General features: G+C 44.6%; 1 protein-coding gene across 2 annotated transcripts in view; it reads left to right on the top strand.

Annotated features, from left to right (window-relative positions):
• Positions 1–359: 359 nt before the first annotated feature.
• CDK19 (cyclin dependent kinase 19) overlaps positions 360–20,328 on the top strand; it is a 138,848-nt gene continuing 118,879 nt past the window's right edge. The window contains exon 1 of one of the 2 annotated variants that reach the window (XM_065056657.1): positions 360–698. In XM_065056657.1, coding sequence (XP_064912729.1) covers positions 571–698 — 128 coding nt within the window. In that variant the 5' untranslated portion in view covers positions 360–570. The remainder of the gene's footprint in view (positions 699–20,328) is intronic. The other variant, XM_065056658.1, reaches the window with a different exon arrangement.

The following is a 20,328-nucleotide window of genomic DNA, read 5'->3' as shown; positions in this document are numbered from 1 at the left end:
TTGAGTGGCAGCTCGTGGGATAAACAAGTTGCCGCACTATTCAGGGCTGTGCAGCGCGGTGTAGGCTGTGAGGCGCGGCGGCGGCGGGGCGTGGGTTTGTGCAGCGAGAGGCGCCAAGCCGCGCCGCGCCGCGCTCGCCGTTCCCGCCTCTGCCGCGCAATGTGAAGAGTCAGCAAGTTCCCAGCGGCCGCTGAAACGCTCGGTGTCCCTGGGGAGCCAAGTGCGCCGACTCCGCAGAGCCCGGGCGGCCCGGGGCATGCCGGGAGTTGTAGTTCTGCCACCGCCGCGTCCCGCCTGCGGCGCCGGAGTCGGCGCCCGCCGCCGCACTACGACTCCCGGCATCCCCCGCGCCGCACCGCGAGGAGCCCAGTTGAAGCGGGTGGCGGCGGAGCGCACCCCCTCCCCCCGCCAAAAAGCCCCAAACCAAAACAAAAACAAACCGCCCCCCACTCCCGGCTCGCCCGCCGCCGAGCCCCGGAAATGGCGGCGCTGGGAGGGGGCTCCGCCAGCCGGGGGTGCTGATCCGGCCGCTGCGTCCCCTGCCCGTCCCTCCCCGCCCATGGGCGAGACATGGACTACGAGTTCAAGTCGAAGCTGGCGGCCGAGCGCGAGCGGGTGGAGGACCTGTTCGAGTACGAGGGCTGCAAAGTGGGCAGAGGCACCTACGGGCACGTCTACAAGGCCCGCCGCAAGGACGGGTAAGGGCCGCGCCGCGCCGCCGGGCCGCGCCGCCAACGGCCGGCGGAGCTCCCTTCCCCCCACCGCCCGAGCCCTCCCCTCCCTGCGAAGTTTGTGGCAGCGCGGGGGGGGCTGGAGCGCGGCGCCCGCCCAGGCAGCCCCCGCCCCGCCGGCAGCGGGCCCCGGTGTCCCGGCCCCGCGGCGGGGGCGGCTCGCGGCCCTGCGGCGTGGTGCGTGTGGGACCGCGGGCCGGTGCCCGGCTGCGCGCCGAGCCCTGGCGTCGGGTGAGGGGCCAGACCATCCCGCCCGCCCGCCTCTGCCCCGCGGTTGCGCCCGCCGCCCCCCTGTCGCTGTCCGCGGCGTGTGCCCTGCGTGCTGTCGGCCGTGGGACGCGGCAGCGCTCCGCCCGCGGTGGCCGAGGCCGCGGTGCCGCGTCCCGCTCTGCCCCCCCCGCTTCCCCCGCCGGCGCGGCGGGAGAGGGGTGCTGTGTCAGCGGGCTGTGCCGTTGGGATCGCCTTTGGTTTTCGTACCGGGTTTCGGGTCATCGCTCTCATCTTTTGTGTGACTGCCTTCGTGCTTTGACATTCTGCCCCGAGAACTTGGAGGGGATTGGAAAACGAGCAAGTTCGATGCGGGGAGCACCTGGCTACCGGCCGCCCCCCAACCCTGGCTTCTCCCGTTCAGGCCGGTGCCCCCGGGCAGCCCCGGGGAGTGTGTTGGTCCCTGTTCTGACCCCAGCCCCCGGTGCCCCACTGAGCCCGGAGCCGGGCCCGCTCGGCTTGGCCGTGTGTCGGGGAGGCTCCGTGCAGGCAGAGCCGGTAGCTGCTGTCAGTACCTGCGCACAGGTGTGTGGGAGGTGTGTCCCCTTCGCCACGGCTTGCTATGCCAGAGCATGATGCCTGCCACTGTCCCCAAATACCTGCCCGCTGGCTAGATCCAGAGAGGTTATTTAGCCATTAAGCTCGTGTATGTTGGCTAAGCAAGGCTTCCTTCTCTTCCCTGGGAAAAAGACAGCTGGCATCATGGGCTGGGTGTCCCATGAATGCCATTTTTACTGTACTGTGGTTAAGAGAGTGATGAGGAGCTCAGACTGCAACTTGGGCTTGCTTTGCGGGGCTGCAGTTGTTGGAGAGGAGCAGTCCTGAGGCCTGAGTAAGACTCTCACACAGGTGCACGTTCCAAATACAACGCTTTTCTTTCAGAAGAGCCGTTAAGCACTTTTTCGCTGAGGTGTGTGAAGAGCACACAGACAGACTGCATTTATCGAAGTGTTCTAAGCATAGTGTAAAGGTCAGTTAAAATAAACTTGTAAATTGGAGAGGACACCTTTCTGAGAGACAGCCAAAGAGTAACAGGCAACTGAAACTTTGAAAAAAACTGAATATGGGAAAATGGCAATTTAGAAAATAAAGTTCTGGAAGTGGTTAATGGAATGCTGCTGCTTTAGATTAATAGAGAAGTCAAGGGATATTTGTGTATAAGCAAATTGCATTCATGTGTATCTTGAAAATTAAACTCTTGAGTTCAAAGGATGTAGTATCAAAGTGATTAATAACTGAAAGCGTACTAGTTCAGGTGGAGGATTAAATGCTGGGGAAATGAGCTCCGATTCTGGCTACCTTGCTCTGCAACCTTGAGAATACTAGAGCATACCTAACTTAAAAAGGAAATGTTAAGGCCTTTTTAGGTATTATAGCTGCCTCTGAGCTCTTCTAATACTTGTGGGTTTAGTAGTTTGGTTTTTAGTTTTAATATATTTTTATATATAATGAGATATATGAGAGGAAGCGGTAATAAAAACACCCAAAGTGCTGGTTGAATGTGTTTTGCTGTTTGATATAGGAATCCTAAAATTACTGCTTGTAAGAACAGCATAAAAGAGGCAGAGCTTTGATTTTATCTTTTTATGAAAAAAAAAAGGTATTTCATGTCTGTTTCTAACTTAAGCGCATTGTTTCCATCATTGGCAATGGAAAGCCATTGCAAGATTTACGTTGATGCTACAAAGCACCATAAAGGGCATGTCTTCAAAATCCCTACAATAATAATAGTATTATAAAGGCAAATGGGTAGTAATGCAAAAGTAAACATGATAAAAAGATAGCTAATGTGTCGGAGCTGGGAATAATCAAAGGGAGACCCTGAACCATAAGAAAACTAACTGGTTAAAGGAAGTGCAGAGTTTCAGTAGGCAGACTGAAATGCAATGTAATATGGCACAAATGCAACTGTACTCTATACTCAGGGGTTTTACTTCATGAAGTTAGGGTTATTCTGGGTTATTATAACTTGCTTATTCTCCTTTTTTTGGTTTTCCTTTTTATGGTATTGGTGAGTTCACTCTCAGTTGCTTTTGTGTAACTTTAGGACCTTGGGTGAAAATAAGATGTGGACAAGTTAGAAAACAACCTAAATAATTAAAACAAGATGATTTAATTATGAAAGCATCTAGATATAATATCTCTGCAGCTTGGAAGATACTTTGCATGAGTTCTTAAATTTAAGGGGTCCTTGATGGAGATAAACTTTTTCTAGTGCTGGCCACAGACACTGAGCAGTGAGTGATGTATATTTACAGTTTGCTGATCACTGGGGGATATGAGCCTTGTGTAAGGGAATTCTTCTTTGTCTGATCATAGAGACTGTTTCAATATTTCAAATTTGCAAGACATTCTTGTATAAAAGGAAAAGATTCTGGCTACTTGCTGCTTATGGTCTATTTACAGCCTTGGGAGGCTGAGGGCAATAAGAAGCTTGTAGCTCTGGAGAAATTCCACTGAGAGCCTGTCACTTCATGTTTCAAAAACTTGGCATATAAACTTTATGAAATAGTAAAATGTGTTTATACGGAGCTTGGCAAGCTCTTCGATAAAATGCTTGTAAAAAAAGTGGTTGTATTGCTTAGATCTCCATGAATGGCTTGGGCATAAAAGCAGTTTCTCAACAAAGTAACAGCTTAGTTTTGCTTTTTCAGCCTAGAGCGGAATATCATTTGAACATGTTTCTAGTGAACCGATTGATTTCTGTGGAAGGTAAAAGAGTTATTTTTTTTTTAATAGGCAGTCAGGTTTGAACAATGTCAGTGTGACATTTGCATACACTGCATGAGCAGATTTTTAAAGATGTTGAGCACCTGCAGCTTTAGTAGTATTTGGGTGTTCTGGTGAGGTCTAGTGGTACTGCCTGCATTATGCATTTAGCTAAATTAAGCACCTGGGTGTACAACAATTTCATGAGTATCTTTGTTGTCCAGAAGGGCTAGAAAATAGGGGTCTTTATACAAGCTGTGTAATGGTTTGTTTCAGTGTATTTCGGCTTTGAAAAGGGAAATAGTGATATAAGCCTCTTGATTACAGTTCAGTTGTCAGCGTTGAGTTTTTAGCTCTTTATGTAGCTGGAAAATCTCTTGTGATTTTTGTGTGAGTACTGCCTCAAAACATCATTGATTTTTGCTAACACTTTTTTGGACATATGTTCACATCTGCCCAGTAAAAGAAAGAATGCAATTTTTCCACTCATGGTTAGGCAAGTGTGATTTAGTTTCATGCCTTATATCTCCTTGTTATGTTCCTTGCTGCTTCTTTGATCACAGTTTAAGCCACAATGTGGCACTTAGGTGTTTCACTTCATCAATCTCCCTGTCAGATGGCAGGCAATTTTTGTGATGAAGTGAGGGTTGGAAATTCTGTTTATTTCTTGTATATGCCTGAATTATTTCCCTTTACTCTTCAGGAAAGATCAGTTGAATCAGTCCAGGCCACCACGTAGTATTTCTGATCCTTCACCAGGGTGTCACCTCACCCGCAGGAGGATGTTTGGAGGAGTCAGCAAGCAGACAAGATACAGCTCTTGGTTAGCTAGGTGTGCGCAAGGAGTAATGGGATGCACGAGTCAAGTAGAAAATAGGCCACTCTGTTCTGTAGCTGTGACAGCAGATGTAACACTTGCAAAAGCTGAAATCTTCTTGTGAATAAAACCTTTCTAGTTATTGCTGCTTCTGCTTGCCTTTAAACAAAAAACTGAGGTGGCTGCTTTATCTCATGCTGTGGCTATGATATTTTTCTTTCACTCACTACCTGGGTTTGGGCAACAGAGGTTATTAAAATGAAATTACAAACATTTATTTTTATTTCCAAGTAAGTAGGTAGGTAATATTTTTAATCTGCATGTTTCAAAACACCATTAAAAATAGTAGCTATGTGCTTTTTGATGTTATTATGGAGGGAATGACAGAAATACAGAGTGATCAGCTTCTGAGATGGTGGCAGCAGAAGGGCCAGGAGTTGTACCCATGGCAGCTGCCAGGCCCATCGCCTGCAAGAATAAAAGGTTTGGCACTGCCTTTTACTGTATGACATATTGGCCGAGTGAAGTGTGTAGGTTTATATGCTAATATGGTCATATACTTGAGATTTATTTTTTTTTTTCTTTTTAGAAAGCCACTATTTGTATCTTGTCAGATTGCGTTGATGTTAATGTATCTGTAACTTTCAAACAAGAGAATTGGTATAAAACAGGCTTCACCTGGGCTGCCAAATATGGAATTCCCATTTAGAATTTGGGCAACAGTAGTGCAAGTCCAAAAATATCACTGTAAAATACAAGCATAGGAAGGGGGAGACAAATGAAATCTTCTCTCCCCCTCCTCGCCTTCCCATTTTGGAGTACTGTAAGCTTGCAAGTAAAGAGGAGAGTCTGTTTTCCTCCTTGGACTGATACAGTTTTGCAGAACCATTAAGTAAGGTTCTTAATGCAGATCTGAAGTGCTTACAGCATCCAAGTCCACATGAGTCAAGTGAAAGTTAAGGCATGGGAATTATAAAATCATAGAATGTCCTGAGTTGGAAGGGACTCTCAAGGATCATTGAGTCCAACTCCTGTCCCTGCATAGGACAACCCCAAAATTCACACCATGTGTCTGATGGAAGAGAAAGGAAGGAGAAGAACAAAGCCAAGGCAAGCGTATAATCTAATTTAGGAATGCTGGCTGTGGTCCTTGCCATGTTTGTTTGTTTTAGCGTTTTTATTTTGAGAATCTTATTTGATTGAAGCAGAAAAATATTGATTAAGACAGAAAAAATAGTGTGCTGTGAGGCATGGCTGTATCGGAAAGACAGGCTTTCTTCTGACTTGACTTGCCATGGTTGGAGTTTCTGCTAATATTGTTACGTTGTTCAGCGGTTGCAGCTGGTCACAGTTAAGACCAAGATCACTCTGGTGGCAGAAGACCTTTAAGTATAGGAGAGGCAAAGGTAATCTGCTTATTCTCTTAAATTGGTATTTATGTAGCAATAACTTATGTGCTGTTCTCCCCATACTGTTATTCTGCAGAACTTAAATTACTGAGGTCATGTAGTACGAGTGTGTCAGGAAACGAAACTTGCACTCACGTTGACTAAATGCTGCAAATGAATAATGTTGGCGGTAAAATCACAGGGGAATGGGTGCATGTGTGCTGCAGTTACACTCACTGTTATGAGACAGGCAACTCACTGTGGCAAGAATTATACTCTCCTGAATGTGAAACTGGACTGTTATATACCAATGCAAATATGTGCTTGTAGATATTTGAGCATCTCTAACAATTGACATATTTACATCTCATTATTTCCTCTATTTGACATTGTCTTGAGTGTGATTTGAGTTTTCAGCTGTAGTTACTGTTTATTAATGTAATCCTGTGAGAGGCCAAATCACAGCAATATCGACTCAAGTCAGAAAGCAGTTTATTTGATCCTGAACAATTACCTTTCTCTACAGCAAAATCTCTACCAATGATGGTATCTGAAAAGTTAGGTTTTGCTCCTCACTTTCATTATTTTCTTTTGTGTGATGAGACTTATCTTGAGGAAGGCAGAAAGGCTGAAAGTGTTCGTGCCTCGCTATAATCTCTCAATAGCTAAGTAAACCTAAATACTAGAATTACCTGCAGATCTTGAAAATACTTGTTAGCGCTGAGTCCTCTTAATATGTGTGAGGAGGAGCAGTAGAACTAAACCAGACCTGTCTAACTAGTTGCTTGCAATGCATTCTAATAAAAAAACACAAACCCCTAAACAATCAGGGAAGAGGTCGTTAGTATTTCGTAACTCTGCCTTCCTGAGAGCTGCTGGTGCAGCTACACTGGGGCTTTGCTTCCTGCCCAAGGGAACAGTGCAAGTGGTGATGAATAACTTCTAGTTCTTCCCACAGGCCTATGGTCTCTCCCGTGGTGATTTTGTCCTTCCTTCCGTAACTCTCCCTGAAACCAAGTGCAGAAACGTAGAGCCCACAGCCCTTCAGAAAGCAAATAGCAGGCATACTGTGGGAATCACAGAGGTGTGGTGGTGGTAGGAGCTTGAGGAAGAAAGGCCGAGAGTGTGGGTGATGAGACACAGAAGAAGTTGTGTTTGAGAGAGAAACAGGTAAAAGATTTTTGCCAAGCTTGCAGAAGACGACTCGTGCATAAATTAGCCCATAATAAGCTGTGAAGGAAAACCTCTCAAGATTTAGTGGTGGTTTATTTTGAAGAGATGAAGAGGATAAGAAGTTTCCTGTGACAGAGTGAGTGGGTTAAGAGTTTTCCAATAGTGCTGCAGGAAAAGGAAGGAAGAGCTTGAGGGGGTGGGAGAGATTCTTTTCAGCCCCCCACTTGATAAGAGAGTGCAAAGCAATGTAAAATAGAGGCTAGGTCAGAAGTGAAATATTTCTTGTGAACTACTTGACATAGAAATCTAATATGTTGGTGTATTTCTGGCTCATCCAATCTAATCTGTTGTATTGTAGGGAGGAGTGTTTTAGTTTCTTTCACAGATTTGCTTTGAAGATGAGTGTTTTCACATCATGCATGACTTAAAAAAAATAAAATTGCTGTAATTCAGAACACTACAAATGTATTTGCACTAGTAACCAGAAATTCTGTGGAATGTTCTAACCCAATTTCTCTAGAGGTTTCTTAGTAACATTAAGTTTTCCCATATCTTTTGAAAATACCCACTGAAATGGTGTGTTTGCTTCCTCTGTGTCCTTAATCAATCTCATGATTTGCATAGATGCATTCTGACCCGAGTCTTTCTCCTCTATTTTTAGCTGCCGAGTTCTACGTTGTGAATTAAGATTCTATTTGCATGTGCTCGCTGCTGCTTAATGTATGGTTCAAGAGATTGTATGGTCCACATGTGTGACTGAGGAAGAGATTGTTAGTGGAAGTGACTGGCAGCTCTTACATTCTGCTTCTGAAGATATGTTGTTTTTTGAGCTTATTTGCTGGCATTTGAGAACTGACACAGGCTGCAATTTTTAATTCTTTTTTACCGAAGCAAAGTATTAGAACTTTAAAAAGATTTATTTGTTTCAATAACAGTGTCTTTGCCTGAAGCAATACTGAAACTGGTCCAGAACAACTACTTTTGGAATAAATTGGCTAACTTGGCGTGTGACTTTAGGAAATGAACAACAGTTTCTACTTGTATAGCAAATACAAAAACTTTCCTGTTTTGGCTTGATTTATGAGTGCCTATATCTAAATAATTTAGGTTTATAAAAGATCTCCCAGGTCTGGGGACTTGGTTTACATGGGTCACTTGACTATAAGTTAGATGATTGACAGATAAAAATGCTAGTTGTGATATTAAAAATTATTATAGGTCTTGTGAACTTCAGCTATCTCAACAGATTCAAGAAGAAAAGAAGTACAGAAACCTTGTAAAACAAAATCAGTTGTTAACAAAATCCTGTGAGAGTCTTTAAGTCAACTGATACTTCTGTACTTCTGTATCTGAGTTTCTTATTAATATTTTCTTAGACTTTTGCATGGGATGACAAGTGTTTCAGTTATCAGTGGATTTTATTTTGAGACTGTATGAAATATTAGTGTATCTAGTAAGGCTGTCTGGAAGGGGAGGAATGTCATAGAGATATTGTTAACTGACCTTTGCAAATTTTGTGTCAGTTTTATTTATTTATTTTTAATTTTATTTAAAAGCAAAACTAACTTTTCAGGTTGTGAAAAAGATTAGAGGAGCCAAGACTACTGGAATAGTGGATCTCTAAAGGGCATTATTCATGTTTGCTTCAGTCTTTCCTGGGATTAGCAGTTTTTAAATAAGTGTTTTCAGATGAGGCTACTGCATAACTGCTTGTTTTTCCCTCAGTTGTCATCTGTTTTCTCCAAAGATTGTGATTTTGAAATATTCAAGGGTCATTCATCTTGTAGATTAAAGCACACTGAGGTCAGGCTTTCCAACAGGCAGAGCAACAGCTCCAGTTTCCTGTGCCTGCTGGGAGTGTCGGATCGCTTGCTGAAGGGTTCTGGTCTGAATAAGAGCACAGATACAAACTGGGAACAGTCTCAGAAAGTATGGCTTTAAACATGTGTTCCCACAAACTTAAACATGTGTTCCCACAAACTGGGCCTCATGTGTGGTGTTTTTTTTTTTTTTTTTTTTTTTTTTGTTTTGTTTTTTTTTTTTGTTTTTGTTTTTTTTTAATTCATTCCCTGCTGGCTTAAGTAGAAGATGCTATTGATTTCTTTTTCAATCAAGTGAAAATAAATGTTATAGGGAATTGACTTGGAAGCAGAAGCTAGATCTGCTGAAATGCAAACTACATCCAGAGGTATGTTTCACTGTTTTGAAGCAATGTATCTGGTTTCCTCATGCATTAATTGCAGGAAGAATCAATGCTTTTTATGTGTCCAGAACGTTTTCTGCCTCTTCTGTCCCCCCTTTCTTTCCCTGCCTTTACTAGAGCACTTTAAGCATTCACACAGGTGAGGATGGGAATGCTCTGACTGTGATTGTCCTTGACTCGCCCACCACTTTGGTACGTCCTGGGGTCTGAGTGCCTGAAGAGATCTGATGATGCAAAGGCCGCTCAATCATGAAATTCTAGCAGCAGGAGATTAACTGTTTGACTCCTAAGTAGAATCTTTTGACAGAGGTGCTTGTTATGGCTTGTGAATTCTGCAAATTCAAAGATGTTTAGAGAAAATTCTCACCTGTGTCAATACTTCCATGGGTTACCACGGATTCCTGCTAAGATTTATCACTTTGCTCGCTTGAAAATGCCACATTCATTGCTTTGGTTCATTATTGTCAGTGCAGCTGCCAGTGGATTTCAGCCTGTGTCTGTGAATGTGTCTGTTCCTGAAACAGAGTTCCTGTATGACTTGTTGCCCTGTTCTCGAGGGCGTTGTAGTCTTCAAAGTTAGCTTTATGTTCATACCTTTTGATTAAAACCAGTCATTGTACAGGATAACCAGTTGTTCCTTTGTCCAATTCTGTCATGCTCCAAATGAGAAACAGAGGTAGACAAATTAACAAATTGAATTTGACCTTCAATTCAGAACAACCAAAAGACCGTTACAAGTTGAATACTATTTATTCTACCTTTAGCATGAGTTCAGTAGTGGGAAAAAAGATCAGTGTAAAACTTTATCCAAATGATGCTCTTAAGCTACAGAAAGAGCGTGAGAGAAGCCTATCTTCTTTTGGGACATGCAGTTTTAAAGTTCAAAGGAGGCAGAATGTGACTTGGTTTCCCTGGGAACAGATATGATGATCGCTGACTAAAGACCTTGTTCCTTGTTGGGAAGTAGCAAGACTCGCTTAGTGGTTGGAGTAAAGACATCTGTAACTTTGTGAAATCCTAATTGTCTGATGTTGAAGTGAGGGGAAAAATGTAGATGCTCCATTAGCAATAATGCACTAGAAGAAATAGGCTTCCTGATATTTGGTGTTTTAATAGTAATTTTCCATCGATCAAAGTTGGACTATTTACCCAGATTTAGCACTACGGAGAAAGACGTGATGCACATAAAGCTGGACTGTATAGTTACAGTATGTTTTTACACTACAGCTTCAGGACCTATTCATTAAATCACTGAAAGCCAGGTAGCAAATGTTCTTGACATGAAAAGTAAGCCACAAACATTCTTCTTATGAGTGATTTGATGGAACAAAAGGCAGATAGATTATCTTTTGGGAAAGTCTGAAGGACCTTGTGTCTGTAGCCTTGGTAAATAATTCACAGATAAATAAAAGCTTATTTCCTCTGTATTTCAGAGGTAGTTTTCTCCTTGCTGCTGCTGCTTTTCCTTATTTTAGGGCCACAAATTCTGACATGCAGTATCCTCTCTGGAAGGGGGGTATTTCCTAAATCTGTTCTTTATCTGTAATCAAGCCTGTCTAAAAAGAAATAACATCAGGTAGAGATACATCCCCTGCTTTAATGTAGCAAATGCTGGAAGAAATTACCTGAAGCAGCAGAAGAATTTTACAGCTTTCAAGGTTTAACGCGAACACTTCAGCTTTTACCTTTATAAACAAGCTGTCAAGTCTGCTTATGCCAATCTGTTATAAACCTACTTGTATGAAATTCACAGTTCTCAGTCACTCAAGATATTTTGGAGTCAGTCTAATTTTAGCAATGGCAACAACTCAGTAGCTGGTTGAGATCTCTGGATATTCAGTAGATTTGGAATGGGGGTGACAGTGACTGAAGTTGTGCTCTCTTTCCTTACAAATACAAACTTCCGTTATTAGGGTGTAAAGGCCAAATTTTAATAAGATTGAGGTAAGATTTCCCATGGTCTGTCTTATTAGAGACATCTTAAAAATCTGTCTGTCGTTGTGACTGTGAAATAGTCTGCAACTGTTATTAGCAGTTATCTATGTTACAAAGATTTTCTGTTAATGTTCTGAATTAGAAACTACTGGGAAAAAAAGGGAATATGGTTAAGTTATGTGTAATGGTGTTGGGGTAGTTCCAATCTCCTTGTGTTGCTATTAAGAGACTCTTCCTCCCCAGTCCCAGTCTAATGAAATTATAACTGGGTAAAGGAATTTATTTATTTTTTTTGTATAACAGAAAATCTTATCAGTGCTCAGAGTCACTGTTTTGTCTTTTTAACCAGCTGTCGTCTCGTACATAAAGAACACATCACCTATGGTAGGTGAAGATTGGAGATTCTTTTTATAGGTATTTAGCATCTTTTGTGGGACTCTGCAAAATTCCAGGGCTGGTTGCAAAGTGTGTTAAAGGAGCTGAATAAATGAAAAAAGCCCTGAAATCACATTGTTCTGCTAGCAGCCACGGTGGCACTGCTCTCTGTCACTGCCTCATGTCACTGGAACACATTGTGTGTGCTACAGCAGCCGCCTCGACAGTGCGGGCAAACACCACAAAATTGTTTCTGGAATATGCTGAGTTGGTGAACCACCATTATGGGAGACAAGCAAAAATTGGGTACAACACCAAAATATTTTTCCTTTGTTTTTTAGATGCTTTCAGTGAAAATTTATCTTCCCATGGAAGTGCTTTTGTCTGCCACGCTGACTTGCCGAGGGACATTTATGGCAGCACTGGGTAGTATGAGTGGTGGTGGTTAGCGAAGTCTTGTGCCTGAACAACTGAAGGTCATCAGCACCCCCTTAAAGCCCCATTTGGGATGTCTCAGTTGGGCTGGGGCACAGCCTGCATGTGAAAAAGTGTTTGGCTTGTAATTCTCTACTTTGCACTCTGGCCTCTTCTCTCGATCAGCGTGGGATGGGTGCGAATGTTCTGTGACAGCAGCTTGGGGCCTGTGACGCCGGTGCTGGGGCAGGGATGCTGTTGCTGGTGCTGGCAGTGATGGAGGCCTCTGTTATTCCAGTACTGACGCCAGTCACCGTGGACCATCCCCTGGAGCAATGCCCTCTGTTCCCATCCTCTCTCCATATCCATTGCCAGCCCAGCTCAGCCGCCCTTGGGATGGGCAGGGGCTGCCTTCACCCCCTCCCACCGCACAAATGACTGAAGGCAGAGGCACTGCAAAGCCAACATCCAACCGGTTTAATGAATGAAGCAAGAAAGCAGCATCTGGGAGGGGGCTGGGGCTGGAGAGGGGGGCTGGGTGCAGGTCTTTGCCTCCACATCTCCTCTGGGTGTGGGTGCCATGAGGATGGTGCTGGAGCAGTGGGTTACGGGTGACTGTACTGGTCGCTGTTTCCATGTCCATCTCCTTCTGCACAGAAACCTGCAGCTACCCAGTGACATAAACAGGGCTACCTGCTTCTGCTCCTCCTCGGCCAACTTCTTCAAGGTGCTGCCGCTGGGGCCTCTGCTGGGGTGTGATAGGCACCGAGTCCTTCTGCTCCTCAGCGTGGTTGGCACAGCCATGAAGCCCCAGGGCCCGAGGGATGGTGGGGAGTCTGTGGGATGGGAGGTGCAGCAGCAGTGGGGCCCGGGCAGCTGCTGCCACAGACCCTGTGGTGGGTTTGGCCCCATGGGTGCAGGCAAAGCCAGCTCAGCTGCTGTGGTTTGGATCCCCCGGTGTTCAGTAAGTGTGTCCCCCGGTGGGTGCATCCTCAGCGCTCAGTTGGGACAGTGCTCCTGGGGATACTGGTTCCAGCAGGTGGTGGTGATGCCTGTTGTGGGTCTGTCAGCAGCAGGATGGGGTAGAGGTGACGGACCCAGGGCTCTTGGTACCAGGCTAGGGTGTTGCTGTTGGTTCCGCTGGGTAACTGTGAAGTGTTGGGCAGGGCTGTGGCCTCCTCTTCAGGGTTGGGGATGGCAGGGTTGCCAGGTGAAGGTGGCAGAATTGGCACTCGGCAGGCCTGGGGCTGGCGCTGTTGTGGTGGGCAGAGAGGTCTCCCATGTTGGTTTAGCCATTGATGCCCCATCATCATCTTTTCCATTTTGGTGGGATGTTGTAAAGCAGAGAGGTGTCATGGCCCTTGGGGGCTCTGGCTGGCATGAGGCACTTGGTGTTGATGGCCCCTGTGCTCCTGGTCCTGGCAGCACCCAGCAGGATATGGTGCCTGGTGGCAGGGGCAGGCAGGTGAGCAGCACCCGGGGCTGCCTGTGCTGCAGCTCCTCCATCAGTTAGGCCATGGAGGGCAGGTGAGGCTCGGGGACAGATAGGTGGCTGGCCAGGGGACTCAGCATGGGAACCCACAAGAGGCTGAGCAGAGGCCTCTCCAGAGGGTCCTTTAGGGGATTGCTGCAGGGACTGGCCAGGGGACTGTCCTCTGAAGGTTCCTTGCAACTCTCTGGAGACCTCTGCTCAGGGGTCTCCAGGGGACTCATCTGCAGCCAGGGATGCAGGTCTGTCGCCTCAGCCCCTGCATCCCCTGAGAAGCTGGCGAGGGGGAGGCTGCCACTCCCCAGAAGACATCAGTGTCCCCCAATATGGCTGCTGCCAGGCAGTCCTCAGGGCAGTCATCCTCTGGCCCATTCTCCCAGAAGTCAGGGACTTCAGTGACAAGGGTGCTGCTAGCCAGGCTGTCGGGGCCATCAGGGAAGGTATTGTCCCCATCCAGGAGCATCTCTGCTGTCACTAGCTCCTCCTTGCAGATGCCCTCTGCCCTGCGCTCCAAGAGGTGGGGGAGCTTGTTGAGGGAGATGGTCAAGTGGGGGATGTCGGGGACATCAGTGGGGGATGTGAGGACACCATCCCTCAGCGCTCCCCCCACCACCACCACTGTCTCCTTGTGACAGCTGCCCTCTGCCATGTACTTGGGGAGGTCAGGGAGGGATCCTCTCTGTTGGGGGGAGCACAGAGGGGTGAGGGGTTGAATTTTCACACCACAACTTCCCATCTCAGTGATTTCATGTCCTGCTGGTGATTGCCTGGACTGCCCTAAATGATGGTTTCCCATCCTGACAGTGTTTTCCCAGCAATGATTTCTGAGCACTGCGATGGCTTCACATCCTGATGTTCTCCTGTCCCCACAGTTTCCCATCCCAAGTGTGATTTTTGGGGGTAGGTGGATTTCCTCACCCTGATTTCTTGGGGTGAAGAGGGCCAGAAAGGAAAGATGTCACTTTTTCAAAACCTACAGTTTTTCTGTCCTGTTTTTTTTTTTTTTGCATCAGGAGGAGTCTCTAGGGGCTAATTGGCTCATCACATTTTCCTCTGACCTGCATGGGTCATTTGCCCTGTGCACCCACAAACTGCTTTTTCTGCAAGTGGGGGAGACAGGAGGAGGACTGACACCATGGAGGTTCTGGCTCCTCATGAAGAGCAGTCTGACAGAATTTCTCCTGGTGTCCAAAGTGCTTCCAGCCTGGTGATGAATCTCCTATCACACGCAATGGAGCCCATAATTGGTGCTAAACGGTGGCAGGGAAGCTCTGAAACCTCCCCCAGGACGAGTCCTGGTCTGTCACCTGTCTCGGCTTTGGTGGTCAAATGGGAGGAGGAATGATGAGGACAGACAAAGAGGAGGATGGGTGAGGTTGACAACAGATGAGGATTGATGAGGATGATGTTGGCTTTGTCTGCTACTTGTTGCAGTGACAGAGACTGGAGAGCACCAGGAAATCTGGCCAGAGAGGTGGGCTTTCAGGGGCCAGATGGCCTTGGGGAGTGTGTGGGGTCATTATGGCAACACACAGAGAGGCCTTGGGAGCCTGGGTGATGTCACCTGTGCTGTGGTGTCACCGCTGGTCTGGAGCTGGGGACATCCAGTTGGGCTGTAGGGATATTGGCACCTGAGGAGAAAAGGTTGGAGAGTAGAGATCACACCTCTAACTTACAGAATTTTCTGGAAGGTTTTCCACAGCTGTGTAGATGTGACTTGAATGAGAACCTTGTTTCCTCCTGTTGGTTCACACCACCATGAAACAGATTTTTATTTGGTTTGGTTTTCCCCTTTTTTGTCCTTTCCATAGATCTAATACACTCTAATAATCCAGAACTTGGAAAATTGTCTCTTTGTTTCTAAACTCATGGCGGGGGGTTGGAGTAGATGAGCTTTGAAGGTCCCTTCCAAGCCAAACCATTCTGTGATTCTATGACAGAACAAAAATTACTGGAGATGAGAAGGTACATGGGAAGTGCAGGGTCAGGATGTGCAGGAGGTGGGAGGCAGCGTTTGTTTGTCTGGGGCCGTGGCTGTTGCAGGTGGAGGGAGCTTGTTCTGAGTACAGAGAAAGCTGAATTCCTCAAGTGTCTTTCTCCTTGACTGTCTTATCTGCCTTTTTTTTTTTTTTTTTTTTAATTGTTTGTGACCCTAACACCAGAAGATATGAAGCCAGAAAGCCAGTAGCTGTGAAATTAAAAGAAAAAAAATCTGTAAACTCTCTAAGAGCATCCTTTTCTAGTCCTTACTACATGTATTACATCCATGCTTGCTCAACTCAAAGGCACTTTCCTCTCTAATCCCCTGTTGTTCCTTTTAGCTGTAGCAGGATTCATGTCAGTGTCTCCTTGGGGAACTTTCTAGTTTTGCTTTCTTTCCAGGCCTCTATCAATTGCTTTGAACGAGTGTATACACTGTGAAGACTTTTTTAAAATATAAAACTCTCTGCAAAATCTACATCATTCTATCATATGCATAACACTGTCACAAGTGTCATGATGCTACCATGGGGTTTATTTACATAGAGAAAATTATTTTAATGGACTATACCATTAGAGTGATATTAACATTATTAACATTATGTTCCCATAGAACCACTATTTTCCTAGAATCAGACTTTTCCTTTTTCTACGCCAGTTTGCTGAAAAATGGATTAAGTAGAATCAGAAAATAAATGTTAGAGGTACTTCTGATGGGAAGCTTTAGCAGCAAAACTGTTATTGGGGACTTCAACAGGGAATGAGCCCTCTGTGTCTCTTGGTACCAGCAGTGGGGCTCAGGTGAGGCTGAGGATGAGCCCCTGACCTTAACAACAGGCTGGAGAAGATGTTTTCCCTAACAGTTTTCATAGAAACACATCAAAATTTATCCTGATGACTTCAGTGGCAATCAAAGCATTCAAAGTCTTTGGTCTTTCCATGACAATGGAACAGATGTGGTAAGATGTATATTTCTCTGTGTGGGAAATTCCAACAAACTGGTAAGGGAATATACAATATTTTCTCTTTGGGCATTTTCCTATCACATCTCCATCCTCCAAGTGCCTGTTGTGTTTTCTTATTCTTACCTCCTGGCTGCGGTTGAATGCACTTCAGCTGAGTTTGTTAACTGGAGAGCTGGGGTTGTGTGCGAGCTCATATTGGGCAGCAGTGGGAAGGAGGGAAAACAGGAGTAGCGAGCAACAGGACAAGAGGAAATGGCCTCGAGTTGCGCCAGGGGAGGTTTAGGTTGAATCTTGAGAACAATTTCTTCAGGCAAAGGGTTGTCGGGCATTGGAACAGGCTGCCCAGGGTGACTCCACCGTCCCTGGAGGCGTTTAAGTGATGTGCAGATGAGGTTCTCAGGGACATGATTTAGTGCCAGTGCTGGGTTAACGGTTGGACTCGATGATCTTGAGAGTCTCTTTCAACCAAAATGATTCTGTGATTTTATACTATGATTCAGGCCCCTTTTTGAAAATTGAGGCTACAAGGACTTTGTGAGACAAAAGATTCAGAAACACAGTATGAAGTGTAGCATAGTTTCCATTCTGAAAAGTGTTTTCCCTACCTGTACCTGAATCAGCCTTGGAGATTCTCTTTTCCCTCTAGCTCTTTTTATAGTGCATAGTAAAGACTGTCCTGTTTGGTGTAGGTTTGTTGCCTTGCTCCCACTCCCTGAGTTTACTTTTAGGTGTTGTTCCAGACAAGATGCCAGCTCAGCTTTTAAAGATTGTGTAGTCATTGCCTGCTGGAGAGGTTGGCCTCCCACCCTGCCACCAAGAGGAGAGCCCAGGCCCAGGTTTGAGCAGATGAGGTGACATACTTGTCTGCTCTTTCTGTGTGAGAAGTCCTTCCCTGTGCTCTGCACACGTCTGCTCTTCTGTTTGCAACATTGGGAAGGTTCCCAGCGAAGCTCTGAGGAATGTGTCAGCAGGCAGGCCAGCAACGCACTCCACAGACATTACTAAAATGTTAAGCTTTTCACCGTAGTGCAATGAGGTAAAAGTCTGCTGGTTTTATTCATTATTTTCATGGCCAAACCAGCCAATACAACTGGGGTATCCGTGTCTTGTTTAACTTGTCTGGGACTGGGCTGTACTAGCAACCTGTAGCTGCCATGAGGTTTTTTTAGCAGAGCAGTAGACAGCTGCCCTTCAAACTGAAGAGAGACAAACCTTTTAAATGTGGTCAAATTTCTTTTCAATTTCTGCTCACTATCCTGACTGTTTCACATCTTGAGTTTCTTACCTAGCACTCAGAATGAGCTAATATATATACATTGGAATTCAGCATGTATATCATTCTCTAGAAGTAAATTAAGATCAACCTGTAGATTCCCAGTCTCTGTCATTTGTGGCTGGTTGCTGTGTAGATGAAAAGGAGCTGGCTGAGCTGCTGACTGGATAAGGCTTGGTATGGTTTGAGGATAATGATCAAAGAAAATTACTTTCCTAGTCTGTTGAAGAACATATACCCTGGTGACACCATGTGTGGATTTTTTTGATCTTGTAATTCTTTTGCGTTAGTGGGTATATCTATGTGCATAAAAACAGTAAAGCATAAGAACTCATCGCGTTTTGGGAAGGATTAGGTCCCTTTTTCCATTAAATCATAGATGCTTTTGCTGGTACTGTTACCTTTGTAAAGGGCTATGGCCATGTGCTACGTATAGAGCTGATGAGCAGCTTGCATAAGGTAGTCAGTGCTGAATGTGATGGATTTAGTGGCTTTGCTGCCGTGTTCCAGATACTACAGAGGGTTTTTTTGTTAACTTCCAGGTTAACTTCCGTGTCATGGCTTTGCCTTATCTCGGGGCGGGAGGGGGGACCGGGGACTGGAGATGGAAGTTAGTAACTCTTGTTGTTGATCTCCCACGGAGTGATTAACTTTATGCTGTATGGCAGCAATTAAACAAAGTCATTAGAGTGTAACAAGATATATGTATGAATGTCGTGTTCTGGGCAGTACTGTTTTTCAAGGGCACTGAAATCCTGTAGTGTTCTCAGGCTTTGTCCTACAAAGTCAAAGTTTAAAGGCCATTAGTGTTGCTTACAAGGGCGAATTGTTGTTTTCTATTAGGTTTTTCTATCTCAGTCTTCGAATGTTTTTGTGGTGCACTTAATTTGTTTAAGAAAATGTGCTCTTCAATTATTATTTATTTTGTGATATTGTGCACTTAATTTAAGAAATAATTTTTTAGTATATAATGTTTATATTAACTGATGTGGTAGTTACAGTTGTATCTTCAGTGGGATTGCAGTTTTTCAAGCCTTGATGTGGATAATTAATTCTGAAGTTGAGATGTAAGTTAAATTATCTGTGAATTCAAGAGGGACCATAATTAAAAAGTTTTAAAAATTGAATAATAGGGCTAAAACAATAGTTTGAACCATACACTATTTTAAAATCCTCCTATTTTTTTACGGTTTTGGGCAAGTTGTTTCTGGTTTTCCATTGGCTTGTTTGTAAAGTAGTTTCTTGTATGATGGGAGCACTCTGAAGTATAATTGCCGTAGTTGAAACAGTTTAACTCCTTTGAAATGTTTTAATTATTCTAAGTCTTCTGAACTGTACCTTTCTCTGAATTCAGTAATTCGTACTTTGTTCTTTTCAAAGCATTTGAAAAATGGAAGCTGAAAGTGTTGCCCAGAAAAAGTAGTAATCATATTTTCATTTTTTTTGCATTGAATACCACAGTTGGACGTAAGCCAGCTGATTAAAATTTTCTGGGGCAAGAGCACAGGATTTTTCTTTGCACTGTACAAATTAAAATGCCAACATTAAGATAAAGGATTGCAGAACGGGATATTTATTGGTGAGGGAGAAAAGCTTAATCTCAAAGACTAAGTTACAGCCTTACGCTGCTATGGATTTTTATAACAGAGGGATGCTCTCAATTATTGCTGGTAGGCATAAGGACCCTTGCATTTGGATGCTGCCCATGGCAATCTGAGATAAAGGGTCAGGAAGTTTTCAGGATGGGAGTATCTCATATCAGCAGTTTCCTTTCTGTAGAAGGTGAATTCCTCTCAGAGCAGTATGAGTTGTAATGCTTCTGGAACTAGGAACAATGTTGATTTTAATCTTTACCCCTAGTTTTGGATAAGGGAACTTGAAGCATGGAGATAGAAGCCTCGTGGTGGTGCGATGTGGTAGTTGTTTTATCAGGCAAATTCTTCTGCCATGATTTTTGAAAAGTTTTAATAAAAATTAAGTGGCAGCCTTTTAAGGAGTAGAGTTCCCTTTCAGTTCTGCTTTGCTCTTTTTTTTGCTTGTATTCAGTAAGCACATTGCCACCATTAGCCTGGACTGGCTGTTGAATAGAACCTGCTTGACTAAACCTTGGTCTACATCACTTGCTCCCTGCCCTCAGACAAACCCCCACACAGCAGGACTCTCAGGTTAGTTGTCCTGCTCCCAGGCCAGTATTTCAATGGACCAGATGAAAATTATTACAAAGACCTCATGTCTGCTTGGCCATCCCTAGAACGAGTGCCTTGTGCCTCATACCAGAGCTGTGTCGTTCATTGTTGTTCAGGTTTAGTTTTTAAATTGAATCACACTTGCTATACTCTCTAGTGAAAAATGTACTGATATGGTATCTGTCAGGAAAGGATTTATGAAAACTTTTCTGCTGTATAAATCTGCACAAGTTCTTGAAATGAGTTCAGAGTTCGCTAGAGTTTTTCTGTATATTCAGCATGAAGTAGAAATACTTCCCTTTGCCACAAGTGTTTTATAAGATCATCGGTCTTTAGGGGGTTGAACAGTATACTTGCCTATCACACACACCATTTGACATTATTTATTGAATTCTTACAAACTGGGAAAAAGCTAATAAAGTA

The sequence above is a fragment of the Columba livia genome, chromosome 3 (genome assembly GCF_036013475.1).
Source record: "Columba livia isolate bColLiv1 breed racing homer chromosome 3, bColLiv1.pat.W.v2, whole genome shotgun sequence".
In the NCBI taxonomy this organism is placed as follows: Eukaryota; Metazoa; Chordata; class Aves; order Columbiformes; family Columbidae; genus Columba; species Columba livia.
The sequence above is the reverse complement of the archived record's forward strand: the minus strand, read 5'-3'. Positions and strand labels throughout refer to the sequence as shown.